General features: G+C 41.4%; 1 protein-coding gene across 9 annotated transcripts in view; it reads right to left on the bottom strand.

The window, feature by feature from the left end:
- Positions 1-26,846, bottom strand: part of LMNTD1 (lamin tail domain containing 1) — a 297,086-nt gene that overhangs the window by 64,308 nt on the left and 205,932 nt on the right. For all 9 annotated transcript variants that reach the window (XR_014713292.1, XM_084641002.1, XM_084641008.1 and 6 more), the window contains one exon: positions 5,118-5,233. Coding sequence is in view for 8 of the 9 variants with exons in the window: in XM_084641002.1 (XP_084497128.1) it covers positions 5,118-5,233 (116 nt within the window). In the remaining variant the exon portion in view is untranslated. The remainder of the gene's footprint in view (positions 1-5,117; positions 5,234-26,846) is intronic.

Raw genomic sequence — 26,846 nt, 5'->3', positions numbered from 1 at the left:
ACCCCGCTTCCTGGACAAGGTTTGGTAAAAAGCCTCACCAATTTGCCTAGGTGACTACAGACCCAGACCCTTGGATCTTATGAACAATGAACAATCCTCCCAACACTTGCACCCCCCCTTTCCTGGGAAATGTTGGATAAAAAGCCTCACCAATTTGCATAGGTGACCACAGACCCAAACCCTTGGATCTGAGAACAATGAAAAAGCATTCAGTTTTTTACAAGAAGACTTTTAATAAAAAATAGAAGTAAATAGAAATAAAGAAATCCCCCCTGTAATATCAGGATGGTAGATATCTTACAGGGTAATTAGATTCAAAAACATAGAGAACCCCTCTAGGCAAAACCTTAAGTTACAAAAAAGATACACAGACAGAAATAGTTATTCTATTCAGCACAATTCTTTTCTCAGCCATTTAAAGAAATCATAATCTAACACATACCTAGCTAGATTACTTACTAAAAGTTCTAAGACTCCATTCCTGGTCTATCCCTGGCAAGACCCAGCATACAGACACAGACCCTTTGTTTCTCTCCCTCCTCCCAACTTTTGAAAGTATCTTGTCTCCTCATTGGTCATTTTGGTCAGGTGCCAGCGAGGTTACCTTTAGCTTCTTAACCCTTTACAGGTGAGAGGAGCTTTCCCCTGGCCAGGAGGGATTTCAAAGGGGTTTACCCTTCCCTTTATATTTATGACACTGCATAAATTATCCAAAACATCCAGGAAGCACAACCCTCCCATTCAGGGCAATATGCTCATACATCTGACATATCTAGTACACCTTGGGGCCAATTTTGCTGTCACAACCTGACACAGTTCCACTCTCTGGATGGACACCAGTGTGTTGCAATGGGATCCAACCACTGGGTCCTACGTGATGCTAAGCTCCTGGGGTCTGGGTAGTGTGCCTAGTTCTGGGTCTCTCAGGCATACTGCCAGGTGCAGAGTGTGTGTTTGACACCCTTCTCGGGCAGCAGTACCCCGGGGTCCTCCTGCCTAGACCCTAGAACTACTTCCACAGCCCTCCTGAGCCCCAAGTCACTTAGGATATCTCTACACGGCAATAAAAAAAACTGCAATGAGTCTCAGAGCCCAGGTCAATTGACTTTGGCTCATAGCGTTTTATCTGAGGGGCTAAAAATTGTAATGTAGACATTGAGACTTGGGCTGGACCCCAGGTTCTGAGACCCAGGCCCCACACCAGTTTCAGAGCCCGGGCTCCAGTCCAAGCCCAAACATTTACACTGCAATTTTTAACCCCACAAGCCCAAGACAGCTGATCTTGGCCAGCTGTGGCCATGCCATATGGATATTTTATTGCAGTGTAGATGTACCTATAGACACTTTCCCCTCCAGAATGGTAATGGGAGCTCTGGTTTCTACTTAACCCCTTCAGGGACACCATGGTAGTAAAGCAAGGAAGTAGGCTTAGCAAAGGAATTTCTTAAACACACACACTTTACTCTTAAAAAGCACAAAAGAGTTATGGATCCATGGAAAACAACAGCTCCTAGTCACAATCCCCCCAATCTCATCTACCTCCTTTTGGTTTTGGTCCAAATCCTTAGGGGAAGCTAAATCCATTCTGGCTCCACTCCTCCTTTTGGGTCATCTGTTTCTGGCCGTGAAAGGACTTCCTTTGTTTAGGAAGCAGATATCTTTAAAAAAGACTATCACCGTTTTGTAAGGTGGAGAAACTGCAGCTCTCCTAAGCATGGATTTAGACAGGGAGGGGAGAAGGATGGATTACAGCTCCTTCCCTCCAGGCAGATTTTTGTGTAGTGTCTCCATTCAAAGTCATTGGCCCTGCCAGCAGCAATCTCATTGTTTCACAAGGGCAGAGCCATTCACTGCTGATCTCCTTTCATTGCTCTGTCACACTTTTCCAGACATAGCTTCCCAACCTCATGTCAAGTTCCTGCTACATAATGGGTGATCTCATTCACAATGATGGTTACAGTTACAAACAATGTCCATAAACCAAGTTTCAGAGTAACAGCCGCGTTAGTCTGTATTCGCAAAAAGAAAAGGAGGACTTGTGGCACCTTAGAGACTAACCAATTTATTTGAGCATAAGCTTTTGTGAGCTACGTGGAATTCTTATCTGGACAATCACATATTCCCAATATTCTCACACTCCTCTCACATACATTGGAGTAAATCAGGAGTTCTCACAGTTTTGTTTGACCCAAAATAATGTTTTTTGATTTGCTGAAATTTTTCATATTTGTTTCAACTTTGGTTCAACCCAAACTGATCCCCCCCAAATTTTTCGTAACTGCCAGCAAACTGAAAAACCAGTTATTCACCCACCTCTAATTGGGATGCCAACGAGGGTGCAGGGAAGAAAGGAAGTGAGGGAAGGTAGGGAGCATTTTACACTAACCTAATAGCTGGTGTAAGGTGTACACCCATTTTGTGAAGCCCAGGCAAAAACTATGCCTCTCTGAGGCACACTCTGATGCTCCTCCTGAAGCAGTGCTGCTCCGCACCACCCTTTAGGCAGAGCTGTAACACAGCTACCATCTAGCCCTAAGTGTCAACATTTAGCACAGCAATATATACAGCAGGGATGAGTCAGCACATGCCCTTGTGCACCTCTCCCAAAGAAACAATCCGCTTAAAGACAATGGGAAAAATTCTCTTCTTGTTTCTGCAAGTGTAAATCCTGAGTAACTCCACTGCCATCAGCAGGTTACACCAGATTTACACCAATGTAACAGACAGCAGAATTTGTTTAAGTAACTCTAGGAACCATGTGACGTTCCAACACATGGATGTTTCAAAACAAATATCTCAATTTGAAATCTTACCGTACGGTAGCATCGGTTGAAAACTACACAGGAAGAAAAAAGTGTGTGTGTATAAATAGCCCAGTGAAAACCTTTTTGATCCTGCCAACCCAGCTGAGGCTGATGTGATGTGACTCGAGCTTTCAGGCTACAGTTTCAGGAAAAGGGTTGCCCTGCCCTAAATGGGAAACCATCTGGGTTTCATTTGGCTGGAAGTTGATACACTTGCCCAGGCCATTTGTTTTATAAACACCACCTGCAGATGTATAAAACTGAAGCGTTTCAAAGTGAAATTAATTATCTACCGTCTATATCTCAGCAATATTGGTGTAAATCCAAAGTAATTCCAATAACTTCAGAAAGGTTACTCAGGGGCTTGCACAGGTGCAACTGCAAGCAGAATTTGGCCCAGAAGACTTGCTCACAGAAAACTTGCTCCAAGACAGACAACCCTTCTTATTCTGCTAGCTAGTAAAGAAACCTCTGTGGCAGTGAATACCATCCACAGGGCTGAGACATAACAGTATTAGGCTTAGAACCATATAATGGAATCCTCTGTCCAGACAAAGCTTCTCTGGTTTTACTACTGGATTAAGTGGGAGGATATTAAAATATCCATCATGCTCCATCAGCGCTTAAGATGTAGAATGCGCTGACTGACTCTACTATAGTGTACTCTAAATCAGGGGAGGGCAAACTTTTTGGCCTGAGGGCCACACTGGGTTTTGGAAATTGTATAGTTAGAGTGTGCCCTGGCCCCCACCCCCATCTGCGCCCACCCCCTGCTTCTCGCCCCCTGACGGCCGCCCCCCACCCCCGGGACTCCTGCCCCATCCAACACCCCCATCTCCCTGTCCCCTGATCACCCCCGGAACCCCCATCCCTGACTGCCCCCCGCCACCCCATCCAATCCCTCCTCTCATTCCTGAGGGCCCCCCTGGGACCCCTGCCCCATCCAACCACCCCCTCTCTCTGTCCCCTGACCGCCCCTGGATCCCCTACCTGCCCCCCACTGCCCCATCTAACCATCCCTTCTCCCTGTCCCCTGACTGCCCCTCGCCACCGCATCCACCCCCTGCCTCCTTCCTGACTGCCCCCCTGGAACTCCTGCCCCCATTCAACCCCCCTGTTCCCCGCCCTCTGACCACCCCAACCCCTATCCACACCCCCACCCCCTGACCACCACCCCGAACCCCCCTTCCCTCTATCCAACCCCACCCCCTCTTACTGCACTGCCTGGAGCACCGGTGACTGGCAGCGCTGCAGCCGTGCCGCCCAGCTGGAGCCAGCCACGCAGCACAGAGGACTGGGTCAGGCCGGGCTCTGCAGCTGCGCTGCCCCAGGAGCTCGCAGCCCCGCCACCCAGAGCATTGCATCGGCTGTGCAGTGAGCTGAGGCTGCAGGGGAGGGGGAACAGCAGGGGAGGGGCTGTGGGTAGTCTCCTGTGCTAGGAGCTCAGGGGCTGGGCAAGAGAGTCCCGCGGGCTGCCGTAGGTTGCCCACCTCTGCTCTAAATAAACAAACAGCACGCTGGGACCAAAGCAATCTGTCAGGCAGCCAAGATGTGTATTGTTTGGAATTTTTCATTACTCCTCCCCAAAAGAGAAGAGCTATTGAGGAAACACCTGCAGCCTGATGTTTTCTTAACTGAGAAAGAAGGGGGAAACTGAGGCAGCAGCAAGGCCTAAAGTCAGACTTTAAATCAAATTTTTGGATCTGGCCAGTCCAGAAGTTTGGGGAATGTTTAGATCCAGATGCAAAGTCTGTCTCACAGGCTCATATGTACTCTTGAAATAAAAATGCACCAAAGGTAACCAAAAGTAGATAGAAAAGGAGTACTTGTGGCACCTTAGAGACTAACCAATGTATTTGAGCATAAGCTTTCGTGAGCTACAGCTCACTTCATCGGATGCAAAAGTAGATAGTAGCTGATGTCCAGATCCTCAAAGGTAGGAGGCTTAGGCAAAATATAAGTGACAGAGATAAGTTTTAGGGAAGTTAATCAAGGGACATGTGTGCATTTACACTCCTACACTTCTAGTGGTTCCTCATATAACAATGTAAACAAGTGCTATATCATCTGGCATTTCTTTAAATAAATGGTGTCACTACAACTATGCCATTCTGTCTCCTGAGAATTCAGCCTCTGATATCTGTGGCACTTTTATGAAGGACTAAGAGCTATGATGATGGTCATGCTCTTTGGTTACCATACAAGTCACTAAAACCTGGGGCTGCAGTTACAAAGAAGGTTTAAAAAGTTTTGTTCAACAAAACTGGAGTATATGTAGTCATTAAATAGCCCTTGCTTAGTTAATGTTCCTACCCTTTTTCTCCTCCAAACGTGCTTTTAAGTGAACTGATCTCATTTTGCAGGGAAAGATTTTTCTCCTCAACAGCCTCCAGTGCTTTCATCTTGGCTAGAAGAAGCTCTTGTAATTCCTGAGAAAGAAAAAGCAGGAAATCAGGCAGTGAATATATTTGAAGTTGGTGGTTCAGTTATATAGATATATAATAGCCCTCACATATGAAATCATAAATATCTTAAATGTATCCCAACACAATATGATCCTTATATTTAGCCTTCCAACCTAAAGGATTCCCAAATGTTTTACAAACATAGCTATCTGATCTACATTTATAAATTGTACACAAGGATGCCTTTCTCTACCACTGAAATGAAATACTTAATGGGGTGGTTCATTTACTCATTAAGTCTTAAATTCAGCCGTTTGCAATCAGTCTCCAAAGCATTAGTGTTCATTACTTAGATTCTATTTAATTTTGCATTTTAAGTAGCGGCTGGATCATTTTATAATCAATAACAACAGCTGTAGTTAAACATGATGCATGAAAGGTAAAAGTATCATATTTCAGAGTGGAAGCTGATTACTTCAGCAGTCAGGAGGGAAGTACTTACACACACACACAAAGCTAGCAGTGTGTACATTTAAAAAAAAAACCTTCCAAAATAAAACTCACCATTGCACATACAATTTGCCCCATGGGGAGAGGATGAGGGAACAAACCAGAGAGGACAGAGGTTAGACACATCACTAGGGGCCACCAAATGAAATTAATGGATAGCAGGTTTAAAACAAATAAAAGGAAGTTCTTCTTCACTCAGTGCACAGTCAACCTGTGGAACTCCTTGCCTGAGGACGTTGTGAAGGCTAGGATTATAGTAGGATTTAAAAGAGAACTGGATAAATTCATGGAGGTTAAGTCCATTAATGGCTATTAGCCAGGATGGGTAAGGAATGGTGTCCCTACCCTCTGTTTGTCAGAGGGTGGAGACGGATGGCAGGAGAGAGATCACTTAATTATTACCTGTTAGGTTCACTCCCTCTGGGGCACCTGGCATTGGCCACTGTCGGTAGACAGGATACTGGGCTGGATGGACCTTTGGTCTGACCCAGTATGGCCGTTCTTATGTTTTTATGTTCTTAATGTCCTATGGGAAGCTGCTAACATACGACAGTGATGAGAGCAGTATAAGAACTTCTATAGAATAGAATAGATACACCCCATGCGCAGCATTGCACAACTGGACCAGTGCATTATAGAAGATTTTTTTCCATGTGTTACTAAATTATGTGTTGGTCACTTCTGGAGAAGGATATGTGCCAATGATCTTACTGGGTAATGCAAATTCTATCTATCTGAAATCTCTTTTCTTAGTTTTTGTTTTGCACTGAAAACAAATTGAGCCAGGCATGCTTGGGAGAGTATTCTGCAGCCCCTGAACAGAGGTAAGAGCATTGGCAGGAAGCTCTGGGAGCACACTGTGGACAGGTAGGCTTTATACCATGTCCAATGCAGTCCAGTGCCTATCAGGCACAACTGACCCCTATGGTACTGTGTCAGCCTGAAAATATAACATTCAACACACTTTGACCTACAGTGGTGGTCACTGGGAGCCAACATTTATCAAGAGTTACCAGAAAGCTCCCTGTGAATGGGGGGAGAGGAGGTGTTAGAGAAGGAGAGAGGGGAGGTACTGAGACACATCAGGGAAGTGGGAGAAGAGGATTGAGGAAACTGGCCTCTGGCTGGGAAGGAAGATCCCAGTGGTTCCAAAAGCTCCCGGGGCCATTCCAGCCCCCCTGGGTCCCACTCCGGGCTCCCCAGCCTGATCCTAGGTCCTGTGGTGGCCACTCTAGCCCCTCTGGGTCCTGTTCTCACCTCCGCTCCCATCCCCAGGTATGTGCAAGTTTACAGAGGGACAGAGACCCCACACTATTTCCATTGCAGGAGCATTAGATCCCCCTTTCCCTGGTTCCACCACCAAAGCTGAGACACAGTAGAGTGTGTACCATGATCATAGTTGCTAGTCTAGACAGGGGATAATGGTCTACTATTGCGTTACACTAATGGAATCACTTCCTTAGTTCAAGTGGTAGAGGTCTGTACTTAGGTGCAGAAGGCCCTGGTAGGTGACCAGTGGTAGGGATCATTGCACAGTATTTCCTTGTACTTAGTATAGGAAATAACTGTGGCATTTCAACTACCACTGTGCAGGAACTATGAGCAAATGTTGATTTTTTATTGTCAGTATTTATTTTAGAGTGAAAATACCTTCCAAATGTCTGTAACACTGACAGTAACTGATTGACTTGCGAAAGTCAATTAAGTAAGGTATGATGACGACGTGCTAGAGGCTCTGTATTAAGTTTGTACACACAGTATAGGAATAATGAGAAACCATGTTTAGTTCCTCTAATAATCATGAATTCTTGACACATGATCCCATTAGTAATACTTTTAGGACCCACCATACCCAGAACTTTTTCACTTAAAAAAGCTGATATTCAAGAACATGACAGTTGCATCATTTCTGAGAAAAATCTGAAATTGCACGAGCTTGTATTGCTGCTGTTAGAAATTATGGGTCGGTTTCTCTTCATACCCTGGAGTAAATAAGGAGTAGTAATATTGAGATTTATTGAGTTCCACCACAGCAAAATCAGTATATGTCGGAAGAATCAGGCCCTGTGAATGCACAGTTAAATTTACCTAAATTTGGTAGATCTAGCTTTGCAATGTACAATATTTTGAAAATAAACAAGAACTCAGTAATAAAACTGACCTTTGACCAGTGTTGGGGACTAATAGTGGAAGTTTGATAACATAAAATCCAAACCCACCACAATAAACAGAATTAGTTGGGGTTAAAAATATTAGAAACACCAAACACAGAATCCTTCGTCATAGAAACAAGCACAAGGAATAAACTAAATACTGTAATCTAACTCATAAATACTGTCCAGGGGTCATGAATTTCATGTCTAAGGTCAATTTATCAAGCTACTCTAAAGAAAGTTCTGATGGGAATGATGCCATTTATGATCTAATTAAAAAATAGCCTATTATTCATACTTATCTTAGTCGTTCAGATCAACAACATTGAGTTAACCGGGGTAGCCTTAGGAAGAGTCAGCCCTGAGAATGTTTCCATTTTTTTCATTGTCGAAGGGTTTTTCCATCACTCCTCCCTCAACAGAATGAGAGCATGTCCGCAAAGAACCTTCCCCTACACTGCTACTGCCAGGGCACACTCCTCTTCCTGTAGGAGGAGGAGTCCTGGGCCACCTCTGGCTCAGCTTTCAAGATTTAACAAGTAAGCCCTGTTCGCAGTATTCGCTATTGCGGGAACGTTTGAAACTTTCAAACCAGCTTTGCACTGCTGGCAGTTGGATTTCTCTGCTGATGGCTGACTTTCACAGAACGATGTATTTCCAATTCTATTTACAAGTATTTTACAAGGAAGTAGACTATGTGGCTCGTGCAAAGGTATTAATTTAGTAAAAAGGCCATGAAGTGTTCTATCTGTGTCCATCGGTGGTGGAACTAGGGGTGCTGGGGCTTGAAGTGGTTTACCTCATATACAGGGTTCATATACAATGGTTCTCAGCACCCCCACTATACAAACTGTTCCAGCAATACCATCATCCTCCCTGTTACTCAGATCTGTATCCTGAATCATAGAATATTAGGGTTGGAAGAGACCTCAGGAGGTCATCTAGTCCAACCCCCTGCTCAAAGCAGGACCTACACCAACTAAATGAAGATCATCTTTGGCTATGTCTACTCTTATGGGGACATGTAGAGTACAGGCACTATACGTATAGCTACGCATAACAGTGAAAATCTCTTGCAATGGGTAGGGTAGGGAAGAAAGACTCCAGCAGCAGGGAGGAAGCAGGACACTACACTGCTAAAAACAGCAGAATACAGTGGGAGGCACTGCTTGAGTGTGTAGAGAAATCATGTTGGGTATATATCTTGGAGGTTCATGCATTTCAGGCACTCTACTTTCCTAATCAATGCCTTTCCGGCTACACTTCTATTTACATCTGTGTGAGCTGGGCATGCAGTGCCATACTCTACATGCTGGCATAAGTGTAGATGTAACTGTAGACTCCACCATGTCCCCAGCCCTACACATTTAGGCCACTTCCAATTCTTTCCACTTTCTCTATAACATTTGTATGATCTTGTGGGGTTTTTTTTCCGTCTAAACAGCTGAAACTGTTTTCCAGACCCTTATCCCACTTCTCGATTACTTGCAATATCACTCACTCTTGGCCTACCTAATACCATTATCAGCCCCATCAAGTCCATACAAAACTCTGCTACTTAGATCAGCTTCTTTGATCATCACTCTGACCTTGTCACCACCAAGTGCAAATTGCTTCTGGACTCCTCCTTTTACAAGATTTTTGTCCTCCTTTTTCTAATCCTTCAGAACTCTGCCTCTCCATGCTCCTACGCTCTTCTCTCCTATTGTCAGGTTTCAGAGTAATGGGATGATCACTTTAGATAAGCTATTACCAGCAGGACAGTGGGGTGGGAGGAGGTATTTTTTCATATTCTCTGTGTATAAATAAAGTCTGCTGCAGTTTCCACGGCATGCATCCGATGAAGTGAGCTGTAGCTCACGAAAGCTCATGCTCAAATAAATTGGTTAGTCTCTAAGGTGCCACAAGTACTCCTTCTCTCCTATTGTGTGGCTAGTCTCAACCTATTTGACCATCTCTCTTCCTTTGCAGCCACAGCAGGGAATGTGCTATTTTTATATAACATTGAATTTAAAAAAACCCAAACTTTATATGCTTTATCCTTCTCCTCTCCCCTCAGCTATTGCTAATCTTCTCAGATTGTAATGTTTTTGGGGCAGGAAGTGCACAACACATTGTTAGCCTATTGGAATAGAAATAAATAAATAAATAGAAGTACCTACCCAGAACCCTAGGGGCTAGGCAATCATTACAAATTCATGTTAGCTCAAAATGACATCCTCACCTAACAAAGTAAATGTCTCCCATGCCATCTACTCCTGGACCCTAATCAATCCCCAAAGGAAAAGCCTGGTAAACCTTCCAGTGGAATTAAAAGTTACCAAATCCAGTTTCTGTTAGCCCAGGCCTGTTGCCCAACCCATGTAAATAAGGAAGAGGTTAACTCAAACACCTAAATTGATAACCACAGCACCAGAATCACACTCAGAATCAGGTGGTCTCTAAGCACCTGATCCAAAGCCTGCTGAAGTCAATACAAGTCCTTCCACTGACTTAAGGTAAAATGGGTTATGTAATAGATGTTTAACTGTTATTAAACATTAAAATACTGCATATATAATTTGTAAAAAAGGCATGGAGCAGTTTAACCAGTACTTGGAAGATGGAAACCATTTTTCTCAAGAAAAATATATGTGATAAAAATTTATTCTGGTAAATATTTTAATTCCATTATGTGGTGCTAGAGTACATTATATGCTACCTAAAATTTCACAGAGATTTTTTAAAAGCTGACTGCCTATGAGAAACTACCTCTTAGGCATACCATATTTAAGACAATCAAGGATCTCAGTATCGGGAAGTGGCACATAGGTAAAGATGTAACTAACTTTCCATTATGGGATCAATTTGGACTACAGCTGGTGAGAAATTTTTCATGGAAAGTTTTCTACTGGAAAATGTTATTTTTGAGAGAACCATTTTTTGTGTGTGAAATTGTGATGAACTTCCTGCAAAATCAAAAAATGTTTGTTTAGCAACATTTGGTTTTAGGAAATTTCAAAATTTCCTTTGAAATGCAAATTTTCATTTAAAAAGTATCTTTGTTATTTGTATATATTTGTCTAAATTATTCCATGACATGTCAATAGTAGTAGTACATAATTACATGTCATGTGACATGTCATGTCATAATATGAAATGGTATTCTGTGTTACTACTGACATAATTTGAGATATTTGTCATATATACATATTATGTAGATTCATGTGACATATTATGTAATAGTCTATATATCCATTAATTTATTTTACTGTTGTATTTTTTATTTGCATTTTTAAAATCATTAAGAACAGCTGCTACCTAATACAAATTGAAACATCTTACCACATTTTGTAGCTCAAAGTGTCACCTGTTTGTGTTGTAAGGAAACAGTTTGACAATTTGACACTTTCAACAAGAAAATAAGAGAAAGGGTCAAACTGTTTCCTTACAACACAATCAGGAGACATCTTGATCCAGAACATAAGATGATGTGTTTCAATCTTTACAAAGTAGAAGCTGCCCTTAATTTTTTTTAATAAAATAAAAATAAAAAAGTAGACTAGAACAGACTTCTTGGACTATATCATGTCACTAGACTATATCACTAGAACAGACTACTTGGACATAATTTCATGACATGTCACTAGTAGTCACAGAATCGTGGGACTGGAAGGGACCTCGAGAGGTCATCTAGTCCAGTCCCCTGCACTCAAGGCAGGACTAAGTATTATCTAGACCATCCCTGACAGGTGTTTGTCTAACCTGCTCTTAAAAATCTCCAATGATGGAGAGTCCACAAACTCCCTAGGCAATTTATTCCAGTGCTTAACCACCCTGACAGTTAGGAAGTTTTTCCTAATGTCCAGCCTAATGCATAAGATGACATCACATCACGACAAGTAATGTAATGTAAAATAATAAAAATACTAAAATGGAAAACCAATAACTATTAGAATAAAAATATGAAAGTTCAAAAACTTTCCCCAAACAAAAGTTTCAATTTTTTTTTTCAGAATGTTCATTTCATTCTGAAATTTTTAAATATTTTGTTTTGCTCTGATTTAGAATAAAAACAAATTCTGAAATGACAACAATTCTCTTGAAACAGAAATTCTGAGTTTTGACTGACTTTAATTTTTATACCCTCCTTTCCCTAACTTTGCCAAAGTTTAATCAATTTGCCTGAAATTTTACAAGAGTGATTTTATGCCAGGGTGGGATTATTTAGGAAATTTGAGGCAAGTCAGACTAGATACTTAGGAGCCATGAGAATTCAGATGACAAATTGTATCATTTCATGAACAGTTTCAAAGTTTTTGACTTGTATTATCATAAAAATGGCCTCGCCTAGAAACTCCAAGTTTGATTTTATCCGATGGCCTGACTTTAACTTATCTGACCACAAGCTTCCTGAAAATAGTCAAATATTCTGATGCTATATCTTCTGCCCTGCTCTGTTCACTTTCCACCACTCCAAGTAGCTCAAAGGCTACTTGAAAGCTACCTTGAAGAGTCAGCTAACAATTCCTCTTACATGGGGGAATTTCCAAGCTGTATACAGCTGGTGTAGGCAGCTCTATACCATAACAGCTGCAGCTGTATCCACTTTTGAGGAAGCACAAAATTGGCCTGGAGAGATTCTGCAACAAGCATAGCTTGGCACACACAAGGATCTGTTCCTTGAAATTACTTGATAAGATTTATGTGAACTTCAGAATGGCTGCACAGTTCTTTTCAGATATTACAATCAAGGCCTTACACAATCTACTGCACAACAATGTAGAACGCAAATCTTCAGCAAGGATCCCTTGTTTCTGCAGCTCTCCTCTGCAATGCCCTGGAAATTCTGTGGCAGCTTCAGTTAAATTTAAAAAAATAAGGGATTTGTTGACTTAAATGTGACGATGGACAATACAAGTAGTACAGTGTTCCTTGTGTCATTTATTTGTAAATAAAATATGAATTTAGTTGTTCTGCTCTTAAATAAGCATTTTCCGTGTGTGCTGCAGATTTTCATAATCACAGCACATAACTACATTCTTTAATGGACCAGGACATAAGCAGTTTGGCCTAGTGGTCACAGCTGGGCTGAGGCCTGCCCACCAGGGACAGTAGTCACCAGGCAGGAGCTGAAGGTATTGCAAGAGCGAGGTTCCATAAGCAGGAGTTAGGGTCAGAGTGAGGCCAGGGTCAAAGACCAGAGATCAGAGGCAGTATCAGGTTAGAATCAAGGCAGGAATCAGAGGCAGAGTCAGGCTGGAAATCAAGCAGAATCTGGCCTTTCAACAAGCCGAAGTCTGGATGGTTACCCAAATAAATTCCTAGGCCAATCCCTGGGGTAAAATAGGGGGCTTGGCCAATCAGAAGGTTACAGGGTATCGTGACTCTGAGTCTCTTGGGTGGCACTTCTTGCAGCACCTACTCTCCATAGTGCTCCCTCGATGTGGCTTTGTATGGTTGTCCAGTGGCACTGTGGGAATATCAGCTGTCCCAGGCTCTGCAGACCTGGATTCTAGGCTGTGAGTCCTTACACATTCTAGTAGCTACATGGCCAGGCAAAAGGTTCTGTCCACATCTATAGTTACAGAAGGGCATTCTTGAGTGGGAGGTAGGGGACAGAGTGCACGGTCCTCATTTGGTGTGGTTACATCTCCAGCCTGAACAGCAGCACATACATCCAGAAACCTCACACATAAATTATTACTGCTTAGAAAAGGAATAAATTGTGTTGGAGGATGGGGAGAGATCTGTGCAGGTGGTAACTGCTAGTTAGAACAGATATGATGGTAATACTGATTTTGCTGTATATCACTCAGTGTATGCTATTTTTGTGGAACATTTTTAAAGGGGCAGAATTTGACACCTTCCTTGCAATTTATACATTAAACCTCAGAATTCAGTACATTTTATTGAAATCTTCCAAGGAACAAATGGTCTGAATGTGAACAGAAAATTTCCCAAAGTTCAGTAGTGTTTAGATTCACAAGGGCTGGTTCAGAGCCACTGCTACAAAAGATTAATACAAAAGTTTGGGGTTTTTTTAAAGCCACTTTCCTCTTCTTACTTTTTATTTAATTATTATAATAATTATTATATTCTGAGAATGTGATTTAGTTCCATATTGTCTGAAAAGGACAGCAGAGGGCAGATGTGATCTTATAACAAATGAGATCTGACATAGAAGACAAAATTTTCCAGAATATAAGCTTTGGGTCATAGAGCCCCTAATTTAGCAGAAGTTCACACCCTTCTCAGAAATGTCTTTAATTGGACCCAGTAAATAGTATATACTCAAATGCTTTGCTCAATTGAGGCCTTAAATAGGAAGATAAGGGGCAGTTGGTGCTTCATGGAACAAGAGGGGTGCTGAATATACATTGTCTTATTGTTAATCTTGCAGAGCACACATGGAATTTTCTAAGATTTGGGTGAACTTTCTCATTAGAGGGTTGCTAAGGTAACTCCAGAATGCAGATCCAGCATTGCTGTAACTTAGTGCAAATCCTGATGTTTCTGAGGCAAAGTGTGGTGTTTACCTATGGCTAAGAAAGAAATTATGTTTGGGGACCTGCAAATCCAAAAGTGCCTCTTGGAGACATGACGTTGGAAGATTCATTTCACCTTTCCTCCGTTTAGTATTTTAGATAATGATAAGGACCAGCTGGTGTTTTAGTGCAGTATATTCTAGAGGGAGCAGCAGTGGATGCTTTAGTTAAGGTTGCATTTCTAACCTCCTGTTTTCCGTCACTTGCAACTTTCTCAAACCTTTGCCTTTCGAGCTCAATCATTATTATTATCACCTCAATCTGCCTTTTCTTTATTTGCATAATGGCACCCAAAATTTTATAAATAATATTGCATTAGAAACCTGTAAAGTTAGTAACCTTTTGGCACACGTTTTATTCCATTTACAGGTATTTGGGCCAAATTCTGGCATACACATATATGAGCAGCAGAAGGAAGATGGTTGTTCATATTCCAGCTCTTTTAAAAGTACAGTTGAAAGCCCATTATATAAGTTTGATATGACAGAAACAAAAGAAGGGCTTAATGAGCCACTGCCAAAGACTCAGGGAATATGATCGACATACATCTGCACATATACATATGTGGATAGCAAACCCCAACAATGAGCCTGGCGCACAGCTCCATGCAAAATGTATTCCTATTCCAACAGGAAATGAGTTACGCAAGACCCTCCCCTTTGGGCCTCTTCACAGCTAGGTCTTGGATGAATATTAATGCTCTAATGCACTGTGTTCATACACAGGTCTGGAGAGAATTAATGCTGGTGGGGTTTTTTTCCACTTGCTGTCCAAAATCTGGCTTCTTTCCCTTTAATGAGTACTCTCTTGTTACGGGAAATAAATTTTTGCTTGGTACACATCAAATGTATTCAGCTATAGATCTTTACCAGGTTGATTTTTTTCTATTCTATTTTATTTTTTGGTCCAATGGAAACATTCTTTTGGTGAAGGTTCACTCATTTATCAGGTAGTCCCAGCATTGCTTCTTTTGGGCCTGGTTCTATTTCCACTGACTTCAGTGGGAGCAGTATGAAAATGGAAGCATCACCTGGTTGGACTGAAGTGGAAAGAAAGCAAAGGCATGGCACTTTCTTCAATTTCTCCTTCCTCTCCCAATGAGCTCCGGCCTTTAGTGCTCTCCATCTGGCTTTCAAAGAGGAAAAACTTACATGATCATTGCTGCTCTCAGTTCCAGCACTTGGGAAGCTAAGAGATCAAAATATACAGTGGGTATCCCGTGTGGCTAGTCTTTGCATATCCCTTTTAGTGCCTCTGTTATCACCCAGTGTTTAAATCCAAGCTTGCAAACCCCTCTTGAGGATAATCCTGACTCAAGTAGTTCCACTGATGTCAGTTGTAAATCACATGAACAAGGAGTGTAGAATTGGATTGGTTAATCTGGAATGTTGTTTCATTCAGGGTTCACACTAATTTTTATGTAAAATAGTTTGGTAACAGCAGGACTTCAAGTTGCTCCTTAGTTGTGGTACTTATGGCAGTGGATGGTCAACAGTTATTTGAAAGCCTCTTCTCTGCACCCTCGCTAACAGGTAGGATTGAAAGTTTGGGCCGCTGACATTTTGATAGGCAATGGTGCCCTATCAGCACCAAACAGCCTTGGAAAGATGCAGTCCAACCACACCAGGAAGTTTTTACAAGGGTATTTCTTTGGGTTTAACCCTAAAAAGAGACTTTTTATTATTTTGAACAGAAAACGAACAACAAAATCTTGTTATGAACCACCTACAGACACAAGCCATTACATAGAGCAATTACAAAATAAAGGCTGGAATAAAACTGCATAAAAACTCTTGAGTTCAGGCTCTGAAGTCAGCTTGAGCCCTAGGCACAATGTCAAAGCACTGTCTACACAGCTACTTTTAGAGCACTAGCAAGAGCCCAGCTAGCCTGTCTGTCAACCCGGGCTGGGAGGCTCACTGCTGCAGCCTGTGTAGACATATCCCTAAAGGCCCCACGGAGATCAGGGCCCCATTTTGCTAGGCGCTGGAGAAACACATAGTAAGAGACAGTCTCTGCCCAGAAAATCCTACAACCTAAAGAGATAAAGCCTCCAAGGAGTGACCAGTGAAGGAGAGGCACAGAAAGGTGGGGTGGCTTGCCCGATATCAGTGGCAGAACCCGGAATAGAACCATCTCCTAACTCCTAGTCCAGTCCCTACCCACTAGACCATTATGCCTTCCTAGGTATAAGGCTGTGTTGTGGGTTTTTTCTTCCTTGCATCAAAAAAACATTATTAACTGGAGCATTAAGATTACAGCATGGAGCATTGTGCTAAATATTTGCTCTGGTGGAATCTAATGCTCATTTAGTCATCCAACAGTTGGAAACGTTTTCAAAAGGGCCTCAGAAAGGTCACTACAATTGAGCTGAGCACACAATTTTATGTGGAAAACTATTTGCATAAACAAAATCTGGTTTGCGTAAACAAATCTGGGAGTTCCACAGCCACCCACTTTGAATACACGCATACGCTTTTTCATGTGCAATTCAGTTTTCCAATGTCACACAAAGTGAAGCCATTGGGTTCTACTCCCAACTCTGCCACTGACATGTTGTGTCACTTAGGGAACATTTTTAAAAGCACCTCAGCAATTAAGGAGCCTAAGCCATGTTTTCAAAAGTGACAGATAATCAGGAGCCTAAGTGTCCTTGAAAATCACTCGGATTTAAGCTCCTGCGTGAGTTAGGCTCTTCTGAAAATATTAACCCTCACCTCTCTGTGTCCAAGCTCCCCCAGTGGTACAAAGATGATGATATTTACATTCCTTTGTAAAGCACTGTGAGACGTATGCATGAAAAATGTTATATAAACCTAAATTAGAAGCACAAAATTACAGCCAGTTTTTAAAAGCATGATTCTGTCTGTAATTTGTGTGTGTGTGTATATTTTCAGTTATGGTTTTGTTGGATTATCATGAATTGCCAAGTATGTTTTCAAATGACCTTTGTTTGAACTGCAAAAATGACATTTTAGAGGCACATTTGCTAGATTTAAGGATATATTCTGCAGTCAATGCACATGTATCATTAGCATTAACCCTTTGAAAACAATTGAGCTAAACAGGAGGAACAGGCTGGATAGAGAAATTGATTGATCAAGAAAGTCTTTTAAAATATCAACCTGACTGGCACTATGGAAAATGTAAGTATCCCAAGCATTGGTGAAAGTTACATGAATGCACTGAAAGGAAGAGAACATAGTAAAAGTTAGCACATTCATAGTACTTTTGAAGTGCTCAGTATTGGCCTGACTCTTCTTCCACTGAATGCTGAATTCAGTGGGAACCGAGTTAGCTCAATACCGAACACTTTAGAAAAACCCATCATAAATCCTCTCAACAGTATTATCACTATTTTACAGATCAAGAAACTAAAGCAGAGAGGTCAGGTCAGTAGGATTAGTTGTGTGAATGAGAACTACTTAGAGAAATAAGGTTTTGTAGGAGGAGAGAAGTTTTGTCTACCACCCTCTCTCTTTGTCCCAAAGAACAGCTACCATGGAGGGGGAGATTATTGCTGGTTTCACCAGCATTAATTCTTGAGCAGACTTCTGTATGAAAATCCACCCGTGTCCGGGAGATTAGGCTGTAGAGAGTAGTTACTCCTCAGTTCTGTCCCCTCCCAACCATGGATCCCAAACATGCATAGAGTGGAGGGGCGTCCACAATGCTTGGGGCTAGAGGGAAGGAAGTAGTGGTGCTCTGGCTCTCCTCCTTCCACCTGTTTGAGTGCTTTTCTACCACATTTTGTTCCCCTCCATCGCATATATCAAGAAAATCATACACCCTACCATTTGTAATAATTTAATTCTTCCAAATTTATAATATGTAACCTGACGGTGTCCTCTTGTCCGTTCCACAAATGGTTACAGAGCCCAGAAACCTTGAGCAGGGCTAGTTTTCAGAACATCAGCAATTATGAGATGGGCTTATTAGAAGAACGTGCTGATGTAATTTTATGTACATTGAAATAGGTGATTTTTAATCTTCTCTAGTTACTAGAATAAAATAAGGCCTATATAACTTCCTCTATCAGTGCTTCTTATTGCCTGTCTTTTTATGAAATTTTTCTCCTTAAAAATGGTTGATCAGCATAATACCTCCTTTGGTTTGCTAGGGATTGTGTTCTGTGTAATACACTCGGGCAAGATACCGTACTTTGACGTTTCCTTTGTAAATTATTTTCATACAACCTGCTGTAAAATTTTGTTTGTTACATATTTCTAAGATGAGCTGGAGGCACAGAGTTTGGATTTGGAACTGAGCTTCCTTCAAAGTTGAGGGGTGTTTGGGTCCAGCGGCTTAATCCAGCCTATTCTAAAGAGCAGGAACAGTGTGGTTCAGTGAGTAGTGCATTGGACTGGGGATTAGAAGACCTCTATTCCCAGCTGTTCCTGATCAACTGTGTGGCACTGGACTGATTTCACCTCTTTGTCCCTGAGTTTCTCATTCTCATCGTAAAATGGAGGTTATGATAATTATATTTACCTTTCTTTATATAGCATTTCAATTTCTACAGATGAAAAGAGGTAAGTACAGTATTATTAAAAGGGCCATCTATGAATTTAGATCCAAATTCCTCCAGAATGTGGAGGTGCTCAGATCTGGGATTTTGATTTTTAAAAATCCTTGATTTTTAACTCTTGCAACTTGTGCATAGTTTGTTTTTTTTAGTTTAAAATGATTTGATACATTATAATAAATATTCAGTTCTGCAAGAAATAAGGATACCAGTTAGGGCAGTCATACCTATGCATAGATGAAACAAGAAATAAAATATTCAAGTCATACAGATATGCTCTATTTCTTCTTAAACAAATAATTCAATAAAATACAAGTAATAGCACAGATTATAAAATATCTATGGACAAGGGATATAATGCAATTAGATATTTCAGCAAGGCAAAGCTCATGAGACTAAATTGATATATTTACCAAAAATTCAATGGGCGGCCATGTCACAGCATATAGGGCTAGATGTTTACTGGACCTAACAAGCAGGAGAGATAGTAAGACCTCCCCACACCTTTTCGCAGTCATATTAAAGCTACCTGCATTGCAGTTCCGGGTCCCCAGTGGCATGTAACCCCTGTACTTCAGCAGCTTCTCCACAGCCATAGCCAACTGCCTTTTAGTTGGACATGAGCGTGGAAGTAAGCAAAACTCTTTTCAGGGCTGCAGTAAGTTACCCTCCTTCTTCCTTTACTCTGGAGCAAAAGGGCAGCACAAGAGGAATGATGATTGTCTGAACAATTCCTTCCCAGTGTTTCCCTCCCTGGGGAGCTTAATCCAAGTAGTGGCAAGTTATTAGGACATACAATGGAATGCATATAGGGTAAGTTATTAGGACATACAATGGAATACATATAGGGTACATACATACATATATACAAATAGACATTTGATGTCCACTTTTCAAGCACGTCTCTGATGGCATATACAGAATGTATAATACACAACTCATCACTTTAAATCTGAACTGCATCCTTTCATCCTTTAAAATGTAACTGAAGTTCAGTTGCCACAAAAGGGATGGATAATTATTATTGAATGCCATCAAGTAGGTGTTTTGCAAGCATGTAAAAAGAGAAGGTCCCTGCCTTGAGGAGTTTACAATCTAAGACGACGTCAGAGAAATGCAGGAGGGAGTAGAGATGTGACAAGAAACTGTGAATGTGCACACTGAACGAAGGCACATCCATTATTATATTTTAATTAATAAGGGGTCTGAATGCTTCCCTGAGTGGGAGGCTGGGGTTTGTAGACTTGTTGGAAGAGTTGTGTACCATCTTGAAGGAGGAGAGGGTAGGAAAGAGATTACAACAGGTTCTGCAGTGGTTCTTATCGCTCCTCTGAAGAGAAGCAGAATGTGCACTTTCTCTAGCGACTGCTGTTAAAGGTACTGTGTACTCAGAAGGCCTTGAGATTATGGAGCACAGCTGGGTGGGTTAGTTGAGTTCCTTGCCAAGTCTCCAAGGAAGTACTAGGTGCCTGTTCTGACTGGCTACTGTGTAGGTGTATGGGAGTGGCAAAAGAGGTTCCTTGCCAGAATGTTGCCCTTATGTGGTGAGCAAACCTCAAACAGTGTGATTTAGATAACCATAAAAACTTCTATCGGATAGGGAACATATGACAGATGGAACAAACTGGTTAAGGACAGAGTGAAAAGAGGCAGATGGGAGAGACCGAGAGAAAGGGAATTGGTCCTGGGGATGGGATTTGGTTGAGGTACATTCCTGTGGCTAGGAGTTGTGGAAGTATTATGGAAGAGGGAAGGGATCGGGCTTGTTATAGAGAAGGCTGAAGTGGGATGGGGGGGAAGGGGAAAGATTGAGCAAATAAAAATATGTATAAGCATATCGGAGATATCTTTAATTCCTCAGTGTTCCAAGAGTTAAAAAATGAAAAAGGTAGAAGAACTTTTTCAAACTCAAAGATTCTGATTCAGTTCAAGGTTTGTGTGAACCCATCTCTATCATGAATGTGGAGCAAAAACATCCAATCAGCCAAACTGTATAGTTTATGGATTTTTATCCTAGTGATCAAAGCTCAGAGGGCATTGTAAATAAGGTGAAATAAAACAAAATAAAATAATCTCCATAGGTTTACCTAGAAAACATCTGGAGTTTTGGCATCAAAATATAGAAATCTACAGGAATGAGAACACTATGTATTACTGTAAAATGTAGTAAGAAATATCACAGATAAATGAGAAGTTAAAGCCTCCTATATATCACAATAAGATGTTTCACCTCCTTTTGGTTGCAAGAGTTTCCATTACTCTGAAGTCTTGCCAAACATTTCATTGTTACCTTATTTGATGTACTTGGTTGTACTACCTTTCACTTTGTGGAGCAATGATTTAGTGTCTCTTAATTTAATTATGTAAAATATAACCAGATGTCCAGTCCTTTTAACATAAGAGAAAACCATATCAGAAACATGTGTTTTTTATGCATTTCAGCATAGACACTAAGATTTCATTCTCTCCCCAAACATTCTTGCTTCTGAAAAAAAGCTTTCCTTTTATCTTTGACATAACATGCCACATTGGCAGGCAAAAGCATTTTGATCTTTTAGAGTCTGTCTACTCTTGTATTTAGACAAAGGATCCTTAATTTGGGGGTCTGGCTCTTGTCTTTCCACTGAGTTTTTCTTTTCTTTCACAATAGTGACATCATTCTTTGTATGCTGGACTGGTCTGGCCCACTTAGTTTAATGGGAGGTGGTTGAGGTAAGGTCCCCTCACAGATCTAGAATTAACCAAGCATAATGGTATGCTCCAGAGTGCATTGTTCGGTTAAGAGTTTAAACACACTGGTGGCATAATGACCTCAAGAGCAGAGGTTAAGAAACCTCCCAAAATTCAGCTTGGGTGGTGTTCAACTCAGCAGGGACACACACCTCCTCTGATCTAAATATTTAACTGGTTCCCTTCTCTTCATTCCTAGGATGAAGTATCAGTATGTTTAAATGATAACAGTGGAATATACAGGCATTAAACACCCACTGCAGAAAGACTGAAGATACAATTATTTCCAGGCAAGCAAAATCTCGAAAGCTGTCACTTTCCGATCCCTGATCAAAGCATGTTCAGGAGAGAGCGGTGTACAGCCATCATTACAGAGTGAATTGCAACTGCAGTAACTTTGTAGAGTTTCTGTGGTTTTTAAATTGTTTTTGTTTGTGCTTATTATATGTATTTGGCCAGTTTGAGCTTTTATTTGGACGGTTCATGCCTCAGCAATTTTATGATACCAAAAGAATGATCCCATTTAGGCTAAATCCTATAGGTATTTTTAAAATTTAATCAGGAACTCAGCCTAGAGGCTCTCCAACAAACAAGTCTTTACTGAAGTGCATTTTCCTAGACTTTATATAGTCATCAGAACCAAGCTGGCTGCAGAAAGATACCCCAGTCAACATGTGAGTCTTGCCTAGCCTGACATTAAAATCAACACTGATTTGTAAAGTCAATCCTGTTTCAGGGCAGTTCTTTTTTTAACTCAGTACAGTGGAGCCTGACTAAAAGCTTTCCTATAATAACTTTTTCTTCTTTTTTTAAGTGGATCACTGAGCCAACTGTTTCAAATATAATCACCATTATAGGAGCTGCTCACCTGTCTTTACTTGGCTAAACCCTGGATCTGCTGTGACTACAAACACTGCTCTCTATCAGAAGCATTGGTTATGTTACTTTCTCTAAAAGGAAGACTCCTGGGCCCAGATTTTCAAGAGCTCAGCACCCACAGACAGAGCCAGATTTTGAAGAGAACTCAGATCCTTTACAGGCATCTAAGCAAGAGCCAGATTTTCAAATGTGCTGAGCTCTTTTGGAAATATGGACATTCATTGCCCCAACTAGGAGCTGAGCACTTTTGAAAATCATGCCCCTGACCACGGATGCTGAGCACTTGCATTCTGGCCTGGGTAACTACAAAACTACAGATTTGTCTGACCCAAGAGTGTGGATCTTAGCACCCAGGGAAAAATTCAGATTCAAACCTTGCAGCTTGAGCCCACTTTTATGTAAAACCTTTCTGTGAACTCTCTCTAAGAACACAATGTCATCATCAAAGCTGCCTAGGGTTTTTTTGAGTGAACTTAATAGGATCTTCTCCATCAGATGGTACAATTCTGGATCTCTCTGTAGCTTTAACGTTTTCTCTCCATTCACTACAACCGGAAAATTCAAATGTCTTTATATCTTCCATCTAAGTGCTTCCAACAGTTCATTTGCATTCATTCCCAAATTCCTTTTAAATCACAAAGACATTTTCAACTAGAGCACTGTATAAACCTTGAATGACTGGCTTTCACAGAAAGAGCCACAGGGCTGTGCAATCTCTAGAGGACCTTTTAACACCCCCTAACAGAACTCCAGTTTACCTTCAAACACAGTAAGGACTTCAGTTGCAAATGGACAACAACAAACATTGAGGCTGTCCTTTCTGGTGGCTGAAGAATGTGTGGGGAACATTGAGTTCTCTTTGACAAAGCAGAAGGACTCAATCCTGAACTGTGCTAAGTTCATGCTCAGTGGAGAAGAGGCAAAAGTGTCTCTACCCAGCGTTTGTGTCCCCTAATTCTTGTCACACTCAGGGGCTTAAATGGTGCTACCGACTGCTCTTCTAGTCAAGGATCAGACCGTGCACTCCGGCCCCTCCCCTTCTCCCACCCTGATATGCACCCTATACTGCATGTGGGGGAGTAACTGGCTACAGAGTGGCTCTTCCTCAGCTGCTTGCTTGTACCTCTCTGAATCTCTGAAATCGTGCAAAGGGGACTTAGGGCTTGATGCAAAGCCCTCTGAAGTCAGTGGGAGTCTTTCCATCTACTTCAATGGGCATCGGATCAGGTCCCTAGTGCAGGCCAAGAGCCTCTCATCAGCCAATTGTATCGGTCAGAAGTGCTCACCATACCTGAATCAGCATGTTGTGCCTGGTCAGTACTGCCACGCTGTGTTCACAGAGGGATGAAATACGATTGCAGTGATGATGCCTAGAAACCTCCATTTTAGTTATTTTAGTTTCCTGGTGAAGTTTAAGATGTTGGTTTCAATCTAGAAAACAATCAGTGGTTTGGGACCACCTCTCTGCTCCTCTTTAATTCATATCAAAACAGGCATCTGAGCCGAATCCCAAGTTTCAACCGATCAAAATAACCATAGACTTCTCAACTCCACGCGTGCCAGACTCTTACCCTGTGTTCCAGCTATTCATTAACTTCAGTTTCTTGTATAAAATTAAAACTCCCCACTTTCTCTTATCAGAGGGATAGCCGTGTTAGTCCATATCCACAAAAACAATGAGCAGTCCGGTGGCATCTTAAAGACTAACAGATTTATTTGGGCAAGTCATGTTAATATAGACAGTTTAATTGCCTTGTAAATGGCAGTCAATTAACAGTTAGTGACAAAATTAAAAAGTAGTCAATTTAAAATTCACAAATTGAAAAACTAACAAATGGGAAATGGATTACTGAAAGTGGATAAGCCAACAATTGGCAAAGTAATGACAGTTTGACAAATTAACAGAACACTTCTGGATAGATGGATACACCTCCCTATTGGTAAATAGGGAGGTATGAATAATCGGAGTTCTGTAAGTATGATACTGATACATTAAAAGACAAAAGAAGGATTTCAGCCAATCAAAGCCCAGGGAAATCAAGCAGTGTCTTCTCATACTCTTCACTGAAATCCATACTGGCATGTGTTCAGTCACATCACCATTTCAACACCACACCACTCTATCAAATAGTTGCTCTAAACATACAATCATGGACTGTTTTTACCATGTACCTTTATGGAAAAAAACCCTAAAAAAATCAAATAGGGATGAATTCCATAGGATTCTACTGAATTAAACAGAGTTTGATAGAAATTACTAAAAGGTTTAGAAATTGAGAGAATTATATCTCACTGCTATAGAATTGTACAGGTTCGTATGCAAACTCCATTGAAAGATTATCATTCTCTACTAACGTCTGCAGAAGTACAGTCATTTTAACAGCACACAGTGCTTGATCTCTTCTCCAGATTAGCCAGATTTCCACCATCACCTACTTGGATATGATCTGACTATTTCACTTACAATTAAAATATAAGCAACTGAAAAGGCCTTTTGAATGAAAATGCTTAACTATAGCTCGACATTCATTCTGCCTGTAGCATTCTTGCAAAGTGGAATCTTGGGCTGCAGGAAAATCAAAATTAATTAAGACAATAGGAAGTTTACTGTCTCACAGCAGGTTAGAGATTCCTCTCATTCTGCCCCGTAACTTTACCGGTTGTTCAGCATAGCTTTGAGTTATGTCCACATTAGAATAATTTATTCACCGAAGCTTCCCCACTTTTTAAAAGTATTACTATGTTCTAAGTGATGGCACAAAACACACAGTAAGATATATGGTTCCATGTGGGACCATTGCTGGAGAATGCTGTACTACTTGTTATAAGGGGGCTAGTTCCTGCCTCAAAGTGCTAGAACTTAAAAGTTAAAAGGTGGCAACATAGATTAATTCCAAACCCTCTTAGGGCAAAAAAAGAAACAAAAAAGTTACTTTCTTTTACACTGTACTTTGTTGAAGCTTGTTTTGCCTTTTGGGATAATAGGAACCCTGTTCGTGAAGCTAGGGCATAGTCTTTGCGATAAGCAGCTGTTGCAATAATCTAATGCCTCAATATTTAGCTGGTCACAAAAAATGGTTCACTGGCTTCTATACTCCTCCATCAGGAATTATCATGTAAGTATAGTACATTTATTTTCATAGTTTTGTGTCAAGTGAAAAATGTAGTCCTTCCTGAGACATCCTCTCATCCAAAACACCTAGTTTTGCCTTCTTCACAAACAAAGAAAGGGTGTACTTTGTTTCTTCCCATAATTCCTAGCATTTCTTTCCTCCTCCCAATTCACTTTTCCACCTAGGACAAAAGCTTTTTCATATTAAGATCATAAGAACAGTCACGCTGGGTCAGACCCATGGTCCATCTAGCCCAGAGCCAGATGCTTCAGAGGGAATGAACAGAACAGGGCAATTTTGAGTGGATGAGGCTTTCTTCCAGCAACTAACGGAAGTTACTAGATTGCAGGCCCTGGTTCTCATGGGAGACTTCAATCACCGTGATATCTGCTGGGAGAGCACTATAGCGGTGCACAGACAATCCAGGAAGTTTTTGGAAAATGTAGGGGACAATTTCCTGGTGCAAGTGCTGGAGGAGCCAACTAGGGGGAGAGCTTTTCTTGACCTGCTGCTCACAAACCGGGAAGAATTAGTAGGGGAAGCAAAAGTGGATGGGAATCTGGGAGGCAGTGACCATGAGTTGGTCGAGTTCAGGATCCTGACACAGGGAAGAAAGGTAAGCAGCAGAATATGGACCCTGGACTTCAGGAAAGCAGACTTCGACTCCCTCAGGGAACTGATGGGTAGGATCCCCTGGGGGAATAACATGAGGGGGAAAGGTGTCCAGGAGAGCTGGCTGTATTTCAAAGAATCCCTATTGAGGTTACAGGGACAAACCATCCCGATGTGTCGAAAGAATAGTAAATATGGCAGGCGACCAGCTTGGCTTAACAGTGAAATCCTTGCGGATCTTAAACATAAAAAAGAAGCTTACAAGATGTGGAAGATTGGACAAATGACCAGGGAAGAGTATAAAAATGTTGCTCGGGCATGTAGGAATGAAATCAGGAGGGCAAAATCGCACCTGGAGCTGCAGCTAGCAAGAGATGTTAAGAGTAACAAGAAGGCTTTCTTCAGGTATGTTGGCAACAAGAAGAAAGCCAAGGAAAGTGTGGGCCCCTTACTGAATGAGGGAGGCAACCTAGTGACAGAGGATGTGGAAAAAGTAATGTACTCAATGCTTTTTTTGCCTCTGTCTTCACGAACAAGGTCAGCTCCCAGACTGCTGCGCTGGGCAACACAGCATGGGGAGTAGGTGGC

Source organism: Lepidochelys olivacea (genome assembly GCF_965140295.1).
Source record: "Lepidochelys olivacea isolate rLepOli2 genome assembly, chromosome: 1".
In the NCBI taxonomy this organism is placed as follows: Eukaryota; Metazoa; Chordata; order Testudines; family Cheloniidae; genus Lepidochelys; species Lepidochelys olivacea.
The sequence above is the reverse complement of the archived record's forward strand: the minus strand, read 5'-3'. Positions and strand labels throughout refer to the sequence as shown.